The 17,958-nt window shown below is 50.1% G+C and overlaps 1 protein-coding gene across 1 annotated transcript in view; it reads right to left on the minus strand.

The window, feature by feature from the left end:
* Nucleotides 1-17,958, minus strand: part of CDH23 (cadherin related 23) — a 388,322-nt gene that overhangs the window by 206,622 nt on the left and 163,742 nt on the right. The window contains exons 9-10 of the mRNA XM_068981694.1: nt 2,201-2,313; nt 351-539 (exon numbers count right to left, since the gene is read on the minus strand). Of these exons, the coding sequence (XP_068837795.1) occupies nt 351-539; nt 2,201-2,313 (302 nt within the window). The remainder of the gene's footprint in view (nt 1-350; nt 540-2,200; nt 2,314-17,958) is intronic.

Here is a 17,958-nt window from a genome sequence, read left to right on the forward strand (position 1 = left end):
CCCCAAAGCAGGACTAAGACTTATTCCAAAGTCACCATTTATATAAGAGCCTTTCCCTTTTAAAATTTCTATTTTCTGCATGTATGTTTCAAAACACACATACTACGTTAGTACGATGATCACATATATAAATTTCTAAAATAGAACTATACATTGGAGGTGTGTGCTCAAACACTGTACGGGATTTTTGCAGGCTTATTTATTCTCAGCATGTAGCAGGGGAGGGCGATGCAAAATTTGTTTCTATTGTATAGATGGGAACTTGAGAGCCCCGAGATTCCTGGTGTCCCCCCAGGGTTGCACAGCCCAGGCCGGGTGCAGGACTGGACACCGCATGTTAAGGGACTCACCTCGTCCTTGTCTACCACCTGGATGAAGAGGGGGAGAGCAAAGCCGACCTGTGCCAGCTCAGTGATGGCCACGCTGTACTCAGAGCTGTTGAACTCTGGGGCGTTGTCATTGATGTCAATCACCAGGATGTTGAAGGTTGTGGTCACTGTGGCGTCAGATGGGGTGCGGTCATCATTCAGCTCTGTGCCCTGCAGAAGAATAAACATGCCAGGGATGAAGGTAGCCATGATCACAATAAGAGATGTCATTCATTCGGGCTTTTTCAGTGCTGGGCACTGCACTTTATGTGAATTATCCCATCTCATCCACACCATAACCCCAGGAAGAAGATTCTACCATTAGCATCTCTATTTTACTGATTCCTGTCACTATGGGGAAACTGAAACTCAGAGAGGTTAAGTGACTTATACAAGGACACACAGCCAGAGTAGGTGTCAAACTCAGGCAGTGGGTTGAGGTGGGGTGAAGAGGACAAGACAGATTTCAGGGTTCATCTGGAGGTAAAGGGATGAAAATGATGCCAAATTATTCATTTGGCAAATGATGAAACAGGCTGAGAACATTTGTGCTAGCAGATAATCAAGACTTAATTCAGCACCTGCTGTAGACTGAACACTGTGCAGGCACTGTGAGGGTCCTAGCTGGACTCAGACACCTGGGCACCCCGTCTCTGGACCAGAGTCCCTGGGCCACCAAGTAGCCATTCCCAGACCTTCTGAATCAGAATCTCTGGGTGAGACGCTCAGGACTAGGTAACTCTTACTAGCTTCCCAGAGGACTGGGATTCACAGCCAAGTGGGGAAGCTCTACACTATATTTTAGAGAAAGATGGAAAAGCTGAGCTCAGGGTCCCACAGATGAGTTGGTGGTGTTACTGGGACTGTGGAGCAGCTCTCTCACACTGGAGCTGCCTGCCTCTGGAAGAAGGGGACAGACAGGAGAGGAGGCTGAGAGGCGCCCTGGGGCTTGGAATTGGATGGGGAAAGGCTGTGTTAGCTGGCCCTCCCCCACTGGCCCACATGTGGACAGCGGGAAGATAGGACAGAGCCAGGGGGAGAGCTGGAGCTAATCAATCCATCGCTGCCACAGGCCTTCTCAAAGCCAAGGAGAACAGTGAGAGGCCAGGGTGGGCGCACTATCCTTCCCATGCCAGAGAAGGGCCTTCTTCCCAGAGCCCCTCTCCTCTGTCCTTGTATCACCCCCTCTCTACATCGAAGTCTGGGGCTGGGGAGGATGCCTGTGGCCCAGGCAGCATCCGCACCCTAAATGGGTTTCCCAGGGAATGCCTCAGCAAGTCATTGATTTTAATTAAAACCAACCATGAGTAGCAGGGGGCTACAGGAGGTGGGGGGCTGTGAGTCTGTCATACCTTCTGGGGTGGGGACCACCGCTGCTTTGGCCTCTCTCTTCTGCATTGCTCTTTCCTAACCAGCTAATAGCCCCCAGGGAAGCCATGAAAATTAGAAACAGGGGAAAATCCCAGAAATGGGGTAACTCTAAGAATCCAAGTTGGCTATAAGAGAACTTGCAATCACGGGGTAACAGAAAGGACAAGAGGATGGGCACCCACTCCGGGCCTCCTCATCCCCTGAGATGGGGATGAATGCCACAGTTCTCTGTGGTCGTCAGTAAGGGCTCTGAGATGGCCAGCAGGGTCCCTGACAAGGCCCACGTGTGACAAGTGCTGGTCCTTCCTGACAGGGGCCCTGGGCACAAGCCCCGGGCATCAGTGCAAGGTATGGGAACAGCAGTGATGTGCCTCCTGGAGCCTCCACCTTGGGCACCGCTGGAGGCTGGCACCAAGGCATGGGCATCCCCTCTACCCAGGATAGAGGTGTCCGGCTCTCACCTTCACGGTCAGGATGAAGCCATGGCTATACAGGGGGTTCTCCCGGTCCAGCAGGCCATTCAAGGTCAGTGCCCCACTGATGTAGTCCAGGGCAAAGATGCTGTTGGTATTCCCTGCGAGAGAGAAGAATTCAGGGTGTGACTGGGGCCCAGGGCAGGCGGACAGGGGGCTGGCGCCGGGGTTCCTCTCTGGGCATTAAGGACTAATCAGTAACTTAAAGTGGATGCCGGTTCCAGGAGCAATGAAAAGAACCCTGGGATACACAGAGCACATGGCCCAGGCAGCAGACGACACTGAATCACAGGATGAGAACATTCTGCCTGTTCCGTCTTCCTCGAGGCCCTCTGACTGAGTCGAGGAGAAAGTCTTGACTTGGTGCTTATATGTCTTCAACACCCTCCCTAACATTTGCTTCTTTTCCTCTTTAACAGAGAGAGAACAGGCTTCAGGATCTGCAATGAGTCATTACTGCTACGGCTAAATACTTGTGTATCCAAAGATGATGGTAGTAGGTGCAGTGAGCAGGTGGGGCTTCTGGGCTTAGGTCATGAGGGTGAAACCATCCTGCACGGGATTCATGCTTTTAAAAAGAGGCCCTGGTGAGCTCCCCTGTCCCTTCCTATATGAGGATTTAGCAGAAGGGTGCCATGTGACCCAGGAGGCGGGGGCTCGCCTGGCTGTGCTGGCACCCTGATCTCAGGCTTCTAGCCTCCAGAACGGTGAGAAATAAATTCCTATGGTTGATAAGCCACCCAGGCTATGGATTTGTTACAGCAGCCCCTGTGAAAAGGCAGTAACCTTGTTTTGTTTCCTTGTGCTCATTTTTAGGATCATTCCCTATTCTATTCTGTTCTTTCTAATCTATTCTATTTTACTCTAATTTTCTGTAAGGCAGTGATATAAAGTTTCCTTTTATGATAAATGTAAGTTAAAAACAAATTTCAATTTTAAGTTTTAAGTATTTATTAAAATTTAAAATACACCTTTAAAGTACTCGCAAAAATCACACATAAATGGCACCGGCTCAAATGTACCCTTGCCCTACTCTTTCCCACCAACTTTCTTTTGTGCTCCGCTGCAGGCACTCCAGCCCTCACAGTGGTTTCTGCAGGGTCCTCAAATCCAATCCTACCTCTTGTCTTTCATCATCCGCCTTATCTCTTGGTCTGACCTCCTGTCCTCCCGCCCAGTGTCAGCCCCTCCTCCCTCTCCTCCAGGAAGATGGTCCTAATCGCTCTTACTGACCCTCCAGCCCCACAGGCTGCAGCCACTGCTCTGTTTGTGCCCCAGGTGCTTCCTGTGTGTAACTGGGCTCTTTCCATCCAGCCTAAAAGCCCCCTGAAGGTGGGAGGCTTTCAAGGCTGTTCTTCAAGGTACCCAGCCAGTGCTGGGTGCACAGATGTAAGCAAGTTTCTGAAGGACGGCTGCTCCCAGCTCACCTGAGCCCCCACCTGCCCTTGTGCCCTTCCCATCAGCCTGTGAGTTCACTGCTCCTGCTGCTGCTGCTAAGTCGCTTCAGTCGTGTCCGACTCTGTGCGACCCCACAGACGGCAGCCCACCAGGCTCCCCTGTCCCTGGGATTCTCCAGGCAAGAACATGGGAGTGGGTTGCCATTTCCTTCTCCAATACATGTAAGTGAAAAGTGAAAGTGAAGTCGCTCAGTCGTGTCCGACTCTTAGCAACCTCAGGGACTGCAGCACACCAGGCTCCTCTGGTCCGTGGGATTTTCCAGGCAAGAGTCCTGGAGTGGGGTGCCACTGAAACTCCCAATTCCACTACTTTCTCTTCCTCATTAACCAGTGTGTTGGTTCATTCAAATACTCACTGCCATTCATTCACATTTTCAGCAGTCCTTTGGACAGGCCATCCCATGGCCAGGCCCAGTGCTTGGCACTGTGGGGGACACAGAGGTCACTCTGCCAGGAACTCTGATGCTGAAGCACTTATGGCCTTGTCAGAGAGCTTTGACATCCACAACAATCAGTATCTCCTTTCTATAAATCATGCACAAACCAGTAGCCCTTGTTGAATGATGTTCCTGCTGCAGGAAGAGGCTGTTCACACAGGGGAAGGGTTAAAGAAGGAAAGCTTCATGGAGGAGGTGCCACTAATTCCCTACACCACACCACTGGCTAGCTGTGTGAGCTTGGGCCACTTACCTAACCACTCTGTACCTTGGTCTCATTTGTAAAATTAGGATAATAATGGATCTATCTCATAGGGTTGTGAGAACTAAATTAATGTAAAAAAGAAAAAAAAATACATGTCTACAGACTTGGAACTGTTCCTGGCACAAAAGAAGTACTTAATAAATGGCTGAGCTGGAACTGGAAAGACAGGCAGAACTGGGGAAGGGGTGGATGACACTGATTCCATATGTAGGAACTAACATCCAAGCCCCCAGTACACAAGGTGGACGCCAGGACGGCCTGTGGAGGCTGCTGTATCTCCCCACTAGGTCCCTTCCCCAGCTCGAAGGGATCTGTACACAGTAGGACCTCAGACCTCTCTTGGATTAACTAGGGGGAAAGAAGAGGGGAGACAACATCCTTCTCTAACTTTAGACTGAGGCAGGGGCTGTTCTCAGCTGGCCCATGCTGGTCAGCAAGGCGGCCCACTCCCAGCCCATCCTCCTAGGCTACTGCAGAGGCTGCCGACGGAGGAACCCATTTGGGTCTCATCATTCTCAGACTGTAGGCTTTGGAGACTCTGACCTGGGTCAGGCCAGGGAGGGGACATCCCCCTAGGCTTCACCTTGCCCAAGGCTTTGTCCTGCAGCCTGGGTACCCTCCTGAGGGCTTTTGTATGACTACCTTCATGGAGCGGGAAGGACAGGATTGCAAGGAGGCATATAAATGCATGGATACAAAGGAGTTTTTTAAGCTAGGAATTCTGCTGTTGGGGAAACAAGAGGACGTGTGCTTTCATCTGCTCATCATTAGCTAATCCACTCGACAAACAATTACTGAGCTCCTACAATGTACCGGGGACACCTTCCAATGGGGAATGTATAGCCCTCAACCAGACATTCCCATGACAGGGTGATCAGTGCTGAGGGGGCTGGAGTGTGGACAGCGCAAGGTGCTTCAGGGGGTGGATTCTCAGAGCCCATAAATGCCGAGCTGGAGGGCTGCCCTGAGGCAAGACCTCCAGGCTCCTGCCTCCCATAGCCACTTCCCCATCACACACATATTCATGGACCCCGCCTCCCCAGGTTCTCTGTCCAGCATCCCATCATTCCAGATTTTCATATAAATTTATTCTCCTCAATAAAGGAAGCTATCAATGTTTAAGTGTGATTCAACTTTTATCTTTGCAAGATTTTTTCTATAAATCATTTAGAAACCAGAAGCCCCTTGTTGAATGACGAGCTCTGCCTTTCTGTTTGGTTCTCTCTCCTGGCTCACTTAGTTGGGTCCCCCACTCAGCACCTTTGTCCTGCCCATTGCCACGCTGCCCATCCCCAACTCAGAGTCTGCCCATCCCCAACTCAGAGTCTTCCCCCAGCACATAAAATAACCCCTTCTCCAACCAACGTGCAGGCAAATATCCCTCAACTGGTACAAATTCAAACTCAGGGACCCTCCCCCAACACACACACACACACACACAGACACACACACACACACACACATTATTTTTCGCACATCCATCTGTGTAGGATTCACCTATCAGTTTCCTATAAAGTGTGAGTGTCTAACTGCCAGGACCAACAATCAGAAAGGGTTATACCCTGGGAGCTGACAAGACCACCTAAGCGCGTCACTGGCTCTGATGATCCTCCTGTCACCATGGTAACACCAGCACTCACTGGGATGCTGGGCTTGGGCTGGAACAGGAGGTGAGTCCCATACCCCAAGCAGGGCAGGTCTCATTCGAAGACTGATGGATCAATCAGATCACTCATTCATCCAAGTTCATATTGAGCACCGACTGTGTGAAATGCTAGAGAATCAGCAGAGAAAGGCAGGCAAGGTTCATACCTTCAGTCTCACACAAAAGATTCACAATCAGGACACAACCACACTACTGAGTGTATACGCACTTGCGAAGCTAAGGTCCCTGAATGAAAGCTAAGTGGAGCAGAGAAACAGCTGTGCCCTGTGGAGGCAAGCTATCTGGGTTCCCATCATGCTCTGCTGCATGCTAACTGGCTGACCCTGATCAAGTTCTTTAACCTATCTGGCCCTCAGTTCCCTAGTCTGTAAAATGGAGGTAATGGGGAGTGTTACTGTGAGGATTTAATGAGTTAATACAGTGTCTGGCACATAGGAAGCTCTCAATAAATGTTGGCCACGTGTCCTGCACCAAGATACCACCGTGGACATCTCCTTCACCCACCCCACCCAGGAGCCTTTGCCTAGAGCTTGTGCCCAGTGGTAGCACTGAAGCCAACACATTCTCTTACCAGCAGAGTCTCACGACCCAGGGCTCAGATGTATTAATACAAGGTGGCAGATTTGAGGCTAAGTCTGAGAACAAAACCCTCAGGTCTAGAGCGCATTGCCTTCAGGGTTCCAGGCTTGAGGTGGGCCCTCACTTCCTTGCTTCCCTCCCTTACTGCTCTTCTCCCATAATCCTTCCTCCCTGGGCAGGACAGAGGGTGGCGTGGGCTTGGCAACCATACACATGAGTTTCTTTGTTATTCTGGAAACTGACACTACCCTGTCAGTGCTCTGGTCTCCCAGACATTTTTCACCCAAGTCCCATGGGGACCAGGGGGCTGGGGGGGGGCTGGCTCATGGGCGATGCCTTTCATCTGTTCAGCCCCCACTGCTGAGCAGAAGGGCAGCTGGTCCCCCTGGGTTGACAGGTGCTGTCCTAGGTGTGTGGGGATATACCTCGTAGGGGAGGGGAACTTGTGGGGAGTGGGGCTGCACCTTGAGAACCCTAAGGCTTCAGGAACAGGTGGCTTAAAGCATTTATACAAGAGAAGAAGCAGGTCATTGCTGGCCCTGCTGGTTCTCCTGGGACAACCATCTCCCTCTAGGAGCTTCAGGCATTAAGACCTCTTCTGATTTGCAAGAGAGGTGTTGAGAAGATGTGAATCAAGTGCACAAAAGCACATAAGGCTGCTGAAGGCGAGTCACAGCCCTCTTTCCCCTATTTATTAAAAAAAAAATATTGGCTACAATTTATTGAACCCTTCCCTATGCCAGGCACTGAGCTAAGCTGTCTGCACAATTATATGACTCCCTCTTCACAATAACTTTAGAAGAAGATATCCCACGTACGTATGAGGAAGCAGGCTCAGAGACGTTAAATAACTTGTCCAAGGTCACATGGCTGGTGAGTGGCTGGCCTGGACTGAGATTTATGTCTCTCTTTTTCTCCTTGCAGCCATTCATCCTGCACCCACTCTACACCTGGCCCTGGGCTAAGGCACAAGGAACAGGGTGAGACAAGTAAGATATTGTCCTCCTTCATAGAATGAGGGGGTCAAAGAAGCTGCTTTTTTTCTCAAGAGGGAGTTCAAGTTAAAAAAAAAAACTATACATTCTGGAAAGTTCTAGATAAATTCCTCATAAAATGACAGAGTTTTACATAGTAGCAGAATGTCCATGTGGTGATGGCCTCCAGGACAGGGGTTCCCAACCTCCAGGATCTAATGCCCGATGACCTGAGGTGGAGCTGATGTAATAATAATGGAAGCAAAGTGCATAGTAAATGTGATGCACTCGAACCATCACGAAACCACCACTCTGGTCCCTGGAAAAGCTGTCTTCCATGAAACCAGTCCTTGGTGTCCCCAGAAGAGGTTGGGGTCTGCTGCTCCAGGAACTGGAAGGGAGGGCTAACTGGGGACTGGAGTGGGAAGGCTGGGGTTGCCAGCGCACCGGTGATAATATACATAAGGCACTGGCAAGCCTGCCTTTAAGGAGACCTATGGCTCCAGTGAGAATGCGCGGGAAAATGGAGATGAGCAATGCAATGGTCAGGCAGGCAGATGAGAAAGCAGTATAGAGCCAGACGCCCAGAGGCAGAAGAAGGGAAGCTCTGAGAAAGAGGTGGCTATCAGGGTCAAACACTCTGAGAGACAGGCTCAGGAGAGGGAAGATCCAGTGAAGGTCTCCTGCTTGGTCCTCAGATGCACCCGGAGGTCAGACTGTGCTGAGTGGGGCACAGACCTGGGGACCGTGAGTACAGATGCTGCTGCCTGGAGCTTGGTGTGAAACGCAAGGAGGTGGACTGACGGCTAGAGGGCGCAGCAGAGTTAAGCAAAGGGCTTCTGTTTCATAGATGGTCAAAGGCAGAGGGAGAGGGAAACTGGCTTGGAGGGAGAACAAGTGGGGGTACAGGGTCAGGCTTGGAGGGCAGGAGGGCAGCTCTCTTTGGGCTGTCGGGAGCTCACCTTCTACCTCCTTGCTCCTTCAAGGCTGGCAAGCTCTCCCCTTCCCTGGGGACCCCTCCTCCTGGCCCCTGCCAGATCTCATCACTCCCACATCTTGTCCCCTTGTTATCTCGCTGGCAGCGTCTTGACCCTCGGCGGAGCTAGGTCTGGGCGAGAAGCAGTTTAGTGAGTGGCTGATGGCGCGTGTGGGAACACAGGCTGATGACTTTCAATTGCTTTGTCTGCTCCGCTGGGCTGATAGCAAGCACGCTTGCTGCCCTCTGAGTTATAAGGAAAACCAACAGCACCCACCTTGGTCCTGTCTGTTCTTAAGATCCACTACCAATGTCACCGGCTTCAGGAAGCCAGCCCTGAAGGCTGTGTCCTCTCTCACCCCCCTGAGTCCCGGAGCTGGGCTGGCACCCTCGGAACAGCCCTGTGCTGTGGGGCCTCCCTGGTCCTCACATCCAGAGACTCAGTGTAGCCTCGGGGGTAAAGGGTAGGGTTTCATGCTTCTGTCCATGGTACCCAGAACGGTGCTCATTACCTATCTGTTGGATGGCCTGAAGTTTCTTGTCCCCTCTGCAGGGATTAGGAAGGGTCAGTGAGCACACACCAGGTGGAGTATGCTCTGGGTCGGGCCCGTGCTGGGCATGAAGTTGAAAAAAAAAAAGAAAAAGGCCATGCATATGAGGCACTCATGATCTAGCTGGTCTTTTGGGCCCAGTGGTCTTCTATCAGTCCACTCAAACACTAGTCCCTAAATGGATGAGGGGACCAGTGGGAGCCTGACCCCTCACCTGGCTTCTGACTCTGTCACCCGGCCCTCCCAGGGAAGTGAGCGGAACTGGGGTGTGAGGCCCCTACCCCCAGTGGCCCCTCCTTCAGCTGTGGTCTCTGCCTGGAGCCTGTTACGTCAACACCTGAGTGAAGACTGCCTTCTGTGTGTGAGCTCGCAGCATGCAAAAGAGATCTAGGTGCCAACAACAGATCTGCCGGTTACTAGCTGTGAGACCCCCTGCAAATTGTGAATTCCCTTGAGCCAAATCCCTCATCAATAAAGTGTGCATAACAGCTCCCACCTCACAGGGTTGTGTAAGGATCAGGTGTGATCATGTATGTACAGGACCTATTGTGGCACCTGTCCCGGTTTCTGTTCCTTCTTTCCCTACTATGACTGTTTTCTGAATAGACCAAGTTAGCCCCAACCATGGCCCATCTTATGCAGAATGTGCCAGGAGAGGTTCTCTCCATAAAAGCCAACATATACTGTGCCTGGCACTGTGCAAAGTATATTGTATGTGTATGTATTCATAATATATATTTTGATATTCACAAAACTCCCAAGACATAGGTACAATTATCCCCCTTTTCCCAATGAAAAATTAAGGCATAGGGAATAACTGGTCCTAGATCACAGTGAGGGGTGAACAAGGAATTAACCTCAGCTCTCACTAAGCTAGAGTTCATGTCCCACCCAGAGGCCCCTGGATTTCCCTTCCCCCTTGTCCGCAGCCAAGGACAGCCTACTAAACAGCTGCCTGTGTGCTGCCTATATCACCTGGGCCAATGGGACAAGCTGGCCAGCAGGCCCATCACTGTCGAGTGGAGCTGTACAGTTCTGACTGGCACAGAACTATATCACTGCATTATGCAAACTGGGAGTGAGTCTGAGATATGGGCTTTGGGCAAGGTATCTTATGAATTAAAAATTGTTACTTAGCTGCCTGCTGACAAAAGGGGCCGAGTTGAGGCCCGGGTGGCACCTGGGCTGGGCTGCATTCAACAGCTCTGTGTCCAACATATGGCAACCAGTGGTGTGGGTTACCTCGGCTTTCAATCACAGGAGACGCAAGCTAAGAGCTTGCTGCATGCCCCTGCCCCAAGGACCGTGAAGGTAGATGAGGCCTACCCCCTTCTCCAAAGCTCTCCCTGAGGCTGCCTGGAACGCTCGCCCTGCAGATCTTCGCAGGTGTCTTGTCTGCAATCCAGCCTCAGTTCACAGGTTCACCTTTGAGGGGGCCTCGAAGAAGCACTCTCTAGTCACTCCACCATCCTACTCTCACCTTCATCACCCTCTTCTCCGTTATCCTGCTTTGTTTCTTTCCAAGCACTTCTACTTTTTGAACTTCTCTTTTCATCTGTTTATGTGTTTGGTTATTGTCTGTCTCCCACATTGGAATATAAGCCCCAGGAGGGCAGGGACCAGTTTCTTCAAGTGCCCGGGTGACATACATAGGTGCTCAACAAAGGCTTTTGAATGATGTGTGGGCTTCAGCAGGGGTGTTGGGGTGCCATTCTGAAGCTGGTGTAAAAGGCTGCAGGACAGAATGATACAGGGGTGACTTACAATGTCACACTCACAGAGATCATAACTGCAGTAGGGTCATGGGGAGGGGGCAGCCAATTAGCATTTCCAGCTGGGGCGATCGCACTCTCCCGATGCACCCACAGTGACATGTTTGAGCTGAGTGCGTCTTGTTAATTACACTTATTATCGGCCAGTTGGGGAAAGATGACCTCCGAGCCCCACAAGCAGGTGGGGATTGCAGTCTGCTTGTCTTGTCGGCGTTTCACAGAACGACGGTTTTCATCAAACTCAACTACACCAACAAATGGTCACCTCTCCCAATAAGACCACAAACTGGACTCTGACTAATTTGCTCATAACTGGCTCCAAATTATGAAACATTAACCTGATCAGCCAAGGACAGTAAAGCCTATTATGTCAGGGTTGCAAAGGGTCACACCAGACCCCTCTCACAGATGGAAGTACCCGGCGCCCTGTCTACAGGGACAGGCGACCCTGGTCCTCTGAGGACACTTTAATGGGGATTGATAAGATGTCTCCAGGAGCCAGGGCTGCCATCAGAACCTTCTGATTTCCCGAAAAACCTCTACTCTGCGACCAGATAAACTTCTCCAGAGGGAATAACAATGGACGTGCCCACTGGCACAGCTCCCAGAACTTTCACCATGGCGGATTCATGTTGATGTATGGCAAAACCAATACAGTAAAGTAAAGTAAAATAAAGTAAAAAAAAAAAAAAAGAAAAGGGGGAGCAAGGTAGGGCACAGGATTGAGATACAAATTACTATGTATAAAACAGATAAGCAACAAGGACATACTAAATAGCACAGGGAATAACAGCTAATATCTTGTAATAACTTTTAATGGAGTCTCATCAGTAAAATTAATACTCACTATGTTTCGTATTTGAAATTAATATATTATAAATCAACTACATTTCAATTAAAACAATAAAAAAATAAAGAAAACAGGCAACAACCTAGATGTCTAACAATAGGGATTAACTACGTTACAATATGAAATTTGGTCAGCCACTAAATAATGTTGAGAAGAGAAGTTTGTTACTTAAAAAGACAGATGTTTGAGACGTTTCACCCTTGCAAAGGAGGTACAAAATAGCATAGTTCACAGTACACATTCTTGTTGTTGTTTAAATATATATATGTATATATAAAGAGAGAGAGAGAGAAAGGAATGAAATGAAATGTTGACAAAATGTTAACAAAAATGATCTTTGAGTAGTGATACGAGAACAGTGTTTCTTAACCTTAGCGCCCATGACATTGGGCTGGATAATTCTCTACTGTGGGAGACTGCTCTGTGCATTGTGGATGGTTAGAAGCTCCCTTACCCTTTGGCCACTAGAAACAAGTAGCACCCCTTTTCCCAGTAGTGACAATCAATAAATCTTCAGACTGTTGCTGAACATTCCCCAGGATGGGGGTTCAATGGGCTAAAATGGCTCCTGCTTGAGAACCATTGCTCTAGAGCCATTTCAGCTTTTCCTTGTTGATTTATGTGAATTATATTTGTAAAAAGAATTAATACAAGTACCTTTAAAGAAAACTCCCCAAAGTTCTGGAACTAGATAGTGGTGATGGTTGCACAACATTGTGAGTGTGTGTAATGCCACTTACAAATGATAAATTTTATGTTATGCATATTTGCTACCCAAATTCCCCAGTGTCTGATGATGTGTGTCTAAGTTGGTGCTCATCATGGGATGATCTGGAAATGAATTCACTTTAATGAGTAACCCTTCCTCTGCCTAGGTTACCACCGTGACTGATGATAACTTGCTGAATTTAACCTCCCTGAGGACAGGGACCTTTCCCACCATGGTTACTGTTACCAAATGAAATAAGGGCTTTACTTAAAGAGGAGTTTGCAAGACACTGGAGGGGCTGAGTAGAAGAAGATAAGGTCTCTGGGCCCAAATGGCACCCGATCTAGACGAGAAAGCTCATGGGGCCTAGTGCAGGGGGGCTCCTCTGCCAGGCCTTGAAGGGCTGGGTTTGGGTCAGTGTGGAGAGGGAGAGGGCATTCTGAGCAAAGGGCTGGAGGGGACAACCACTTCCCAAGGCAGGAGCCAGTGGGAAGAGCTGAGTTCACACAAAACATTGTCAGGAGTGGCTGATGTCAGGAGGTAAGTAGCTTGGATTTTTGTCCACAGCAGTGGGGAGGCCCTGGAGGCAGGAAGGCCTGCTGGTGATGCATGGACTGGGTGATAGTGAGAGGAGGAGCAATAGCCAGGGCCATTTATTCTGAGCACTTCCCATGTATCGGTCAATTACCCGTCATAGAAATTCCATCTGCCAGGTTGTGGTGGCATCATCATCGTCACTATTCCCATTTTACAGGTGAGAAAATCCAGGCACAGAGAAATTAAGTGATTTCCTGAAGTCACACCTCTGGTAAGTGGCAGGACCAGGCTTCAGGTCTGACTCTGGAGCCTGGAGGCTTAGTTCACACACCAGGCTACCCACTACAGGGAAGATGCCTGCTTCTGCCCACTGGCAGAGCACTTCTGAGTTTACTGGATTCTCCCACAAGGCCAGCACTGCTTTCAGATGAGTTAACCGAGGCTCAGTTAGGGAAGTGATATGTTTAAGGACACCTGATTACTTAAAGACAATGTTGGCATTAGAACTTGGGTCTTTTGGATCTCAAGTGGCCCTCCTAACTGTCATAGTTTCTCCGAGGTGGGGCTCACACTCCCTGGGCTCTGGGGGCCAGAGACTGGCCAGGAGATGAACAAGGTGAAGAGAAGGGAAAAAGTGGCTGAGAGTCCCTCAAGGACTCACCTGCTCACTTGCCTGGAGGTGTTACCTCCAGGATCTGGGGCAAGTGGCCCCAGAACACCCAAGCCCACCCTCAGTTGGAGCCTCTCCTTGGGCCAAGGGTGGGCACTGAGCTGTGCTGGGTCCTTCAGCTGTGTGCTGCCTGCTGCTGGACCAGCCTACATAATTCACCTGGGGCCTGGCACTCCACAGAGCGTCAGGGCTCTGGGAGATTTACGGGCTCCGATAAAGCCATCTCAGCCCTCGCATAAGAAGCGTTTGATATTTGATGATCTGAAAGGCCTTGTCCCAGAGGAGGAGTGTTGGGGGGAAGGAGGAGGGGAGACACTTAAGAAAACAAAGAGGACACTGATCAGATGCCCAAGGAGAAGGAGGCACGGAGCGGGCTGTGTGCTGTCTGTCATCCTGACGAAGCCGGCACCCCCTCCTCCAGCACCTCTGCACGGATCCAGCACTGAGACAAGGGAAAAGCAGGCCGAGGGGACCGGGCCAGTGTGCCGCACTACAAGGCCTCCCTGCCCGAGGCATAGGGCGAGGGGGTGATGCGCGATGTCCCCGGGGAGCCCACCAGCTCCCCCTGGTCACCCCCAGGGGAAGGAAAGTTTATGTATAACAAAGCTGACGGAAGAACTCATAAAGGACCTGACTGGATGCACACTTACGGGCTTGTGCGCCTCTCTGAGCCTCAGTTTCCCCACTGGGGGTAAAAATACCTATCCTACTCACTTGGCTATTTGGAGGTTCAGTGGAATAAGGGACCAGAAAATGCTTTACAAACTGTAAAGTGCTGAGCCTACGTCGGGTATGTGTGAAGGATAGTGAACCCCATGCCTGGGGCAGGTGGAAGTAAGCAGTGCCTGGAACTGGAAGAAGACATTAGGTGGGAAAGACCATGGTGAAGAAGGCAGGGTGGGGGGCAACGCCAGCTGTTGGTGCACACTGAACTTGGTGGGAAGACGAGGCTTGGCACTCCTGAAATCCCCTTTCGATCCTGTTTCCCAGGCTCTAACCTCTTCCTCTAAATGCCGTTGGTTCAGTTCCTTGTCTTGTCATCATCATGACAGTAAAAAACTTCAGCATCAGAAAGCCCTGAGTTCGAATCTAAACTCTGCTACTTCCAGCCATGGGACTTTGCAGGCAAGTGACCTCACCTCTGTGAGCTTGTTTCCTCATCTGCCAAACAGGGATGATGATAATTGAAGGTGCCTCCTAGGGTTGGGGGGAGGACTCAATGAGATGGAGAACAAGGAGCAAGGCTCCCTGATTCCCACCCCCGACCCCCAGCTCTCCTGCTGCTTTCCCTCCTTGAGTGCTGACCCCACAGCTGCCCCCGACTTCCACCCCAAGTTCCTCACGTTCCGGAATGAATGACTTTCAAATCTGGGAAGGAGAGCCCATCACACACACACATCTTGAGCTGGGTAATTTATGAATCAAATTGTGCTCCGTCAGGGCTCCGCAGTCCAGAAATAGATGTGGTCGGACGAGGTTCAGGGAGCCAGTCTCAGACACAGTTATCTTCATAGAAACTGGCCACCAGCTGGCAGAACTGGCCCAGACTACTGACCTTGAGGGGCTCCCTGAGGGCTGAGAAGTCCCCCTCAATCTGATCCCCGCTGAGTCCTGAAGAGAGGACAGAGCTCTCTCTGGGGCTCAGGAGGACAGCTGGAGAGCCCGGGCAAGTTACTACACCTCTCTGGGTGTCAGAGTCCTCCCCTGTTTAAAAAAGAGGGGGCTTTTCTATGGTGTGTTAGTCACTCAGTCGTGTCTGACTCTTTGAGACCCCATGGACTGTAGCCCACTGGGCTCCTCTGTCCCTGGGATTCTCCAGGCAAGAATGCTGGAGTGGGTCGCCATTTCCTTCTCCTTTCTATGGTAGTGGTTTTCAAATTTCCTTGTTTTAGCAGAAAATCCTTTTATCAGAGAAAACCTTGCACAGAATCCCAGTGTGTAAAGCAACCAAAACCAGGGCTAGCTGCTCTGGCTGGAGCAGATGAGGGGGCCTGTGCTGGAGTTCAGCACAATCAGTAGCCCCTACCCCCAGAGGGGGCCCTGAGGATGGGTTTGGGGGCCTGGAGATTCAGGGAGCCTGTCTATGAGCATTCAGCCAAGGGTGCACAGGGCCTGTCATCAGACCATCTGGGTTACTTGAGAACCAATAGATGCGAGCCAGGTAGGTAAGGTAAGAGGTTCATAAGATCAGCATTGTTTCATCTGGATCAGATGTGCAAAGGGCAGATGTTATAGTGCCTGGGACCAGGGCTAAAGTCTTAGCATAACTCCTCGGAAGCTGTGTGTCTGTGGGCATGTTACCTACCCTCTCTGGGCTTTGGTCTCCTTGGCTGTAAAAGAGGAGAGGTAATACTTGTCTCTGGCTTCCCTGGTGGCTCAGTGGTAAAGAATCCGCCTGCCAACACACTGGGTTGGGAAGATCCCCTGGAGAAGGAAATGGCAGCCCACTCCAATATTCTTGCCTGGGGAATGCCATGGACAGAGGAGCCTGGCAGGCTCCAGTCCATGAGGCTGTAGAAGGGCTGGACACTGCTGAGAGACAAACAACACTTGTCTCACGGAGCTGCTGGGAGGATGAAGCAGGAACGCATCTACTTAGTTCAACACATCCTAAGTGCTGGTGAATATTAGTTGCTGCAAACTTTTTTGAAGAAGGAAGGAAACTCGGCACTCAACACATTCTTTGCAGCTTAGTCCTCACCCATTACTAAACTGAGTGAGTGAAGTCGCTCAGTTGTGTCCGACTCCTTGCAACCCCATGGACTGTAGCCTATCAGGCTCCTCCCTCCATGGGATTTTCCAGGCAAGAGTGCTGGACTGGACTGCCATTTCCTTCTCCAGGGGATCTTCCTGACCCAGGAATCGAACCCGGGTCTCCCGCATTGCAGGCAGACGCTTTAACCTCTGAGCCACCAGGGAAGCCCAGTGAACTAAACTGAGGTTGAGAGGTAAAAGAAATTTGGTCCCAAGTCACATGGCTGGTAGGTGGTTGAGCTAAAATTTGCACCTTCAGTATTTGATAGAAAAGCTTGAGTTCTCTGTCCTACACCTCCCTAGAAACATTGCGTCTAGAAAGCCCCATCAGGAAAGCTCTAGATGGTGCCAGACCCAGTTTCCTGATGACAGAGGGTTTTCCAGCATCTGGTCAGTGACTCAGTGTGTGACATCAAAGCAGATGTTTCTGACTAGGGAATGGCTGGAGGGAAAAAACTAAAGATTTAGTTAAGGACAAAATCCACTTGACAATGTGGAAAACAAATCTTGTGTTCTACTGAAAATAAGTCAGAATCATCATGAAAAAAAATGGGAAATTCATCCTTCATGGAAGGAGCCCCCGTGAAAACTGAAAAGCTGTGGTTTCCCACAGGTTGTCCCCAGTAACTCTGATGCCTGGGGTACAGGAAAGGCCAACTTTTTAAAGTTCTACAGTCAAATAAATTTGGGAAATGTTGAACAGGCATCTCTGCTACAGGTCTTGTCAGAGCCTTTAATGTGTTAATGTGGCTTGTGATTTGCCAGGACAAGGATGATGTTGTGATGAGGTGTCTTTCCAACCTATTTGGCCACAGAACCCTTTCTGCAAAGGCTGTTTTGAGGAATGGTGTGGAAACCCACTGCCCTCCAGTGGGGACCCTGAGTACGCAAGGTAGATGTGCCCAGTGCCAGAGATGGAAAATGGAAGATGGTTAGAGCCCATTATGTTCAAACTTCTCCTTCTCTCCTGGGGAACTGAGGCCCAGAGATGGTGAGTAACTTGACCAACATCACAAAGCAAGTTAAGAGTTAGAGCTGGCACCAGACAGGTCAACCTCAAGTCTGGCTCAAGCCTGGGTGCATGTCCAGGACACATTTGGACATGGATTCCAGACCAGGGGTGGGTGCCCTCCCAACTTTGGGATCATACTGGGAAAAAAAGAAACTTTCTACTGTGGAGAATTTCAAAGATAAACAATGCAGAGAGAAGAACACAATGAAGCCCTGTGTACCCATCACCCAGACTCAATAATCATCAGCATTTTGCCAGTCTTCCTTCTTTTGAACTCATTTCCTCACCCCTGACACCACTGGAGTTATCAGAGCAAAGTCCAGTTCATCCTTAAATACTATACACATCACTGATATGGATTTCATAAATGTGGCCAGACACGCATTATCACACAGAACAAAGCTGATGAGTCCTTAATATCACCTAAGACAGACCGCACGCAAGCTGGGGGCCATTTTTGAGGCTGACATTAGGGTTAGATGCCTTAATCTTTCCTACTCAGTTCTCAGAGGCGAAGCTTCTGGGATCACCAAAAAT

Source organism: Capricornis sumatraensis, chromosome 10, assembly GCF_032405125.1.
Source record: "Capricornis sumatraensis isolate serow.1 chromosome 10, serow.2, whole genome shotgun sequence".
Lineage (NCBI taxonomy): Eukaryota > Metazoa > Chordata > Mammalia > Artiodactyla > Bovidae > Capricornis > Capricornis sumatraensis.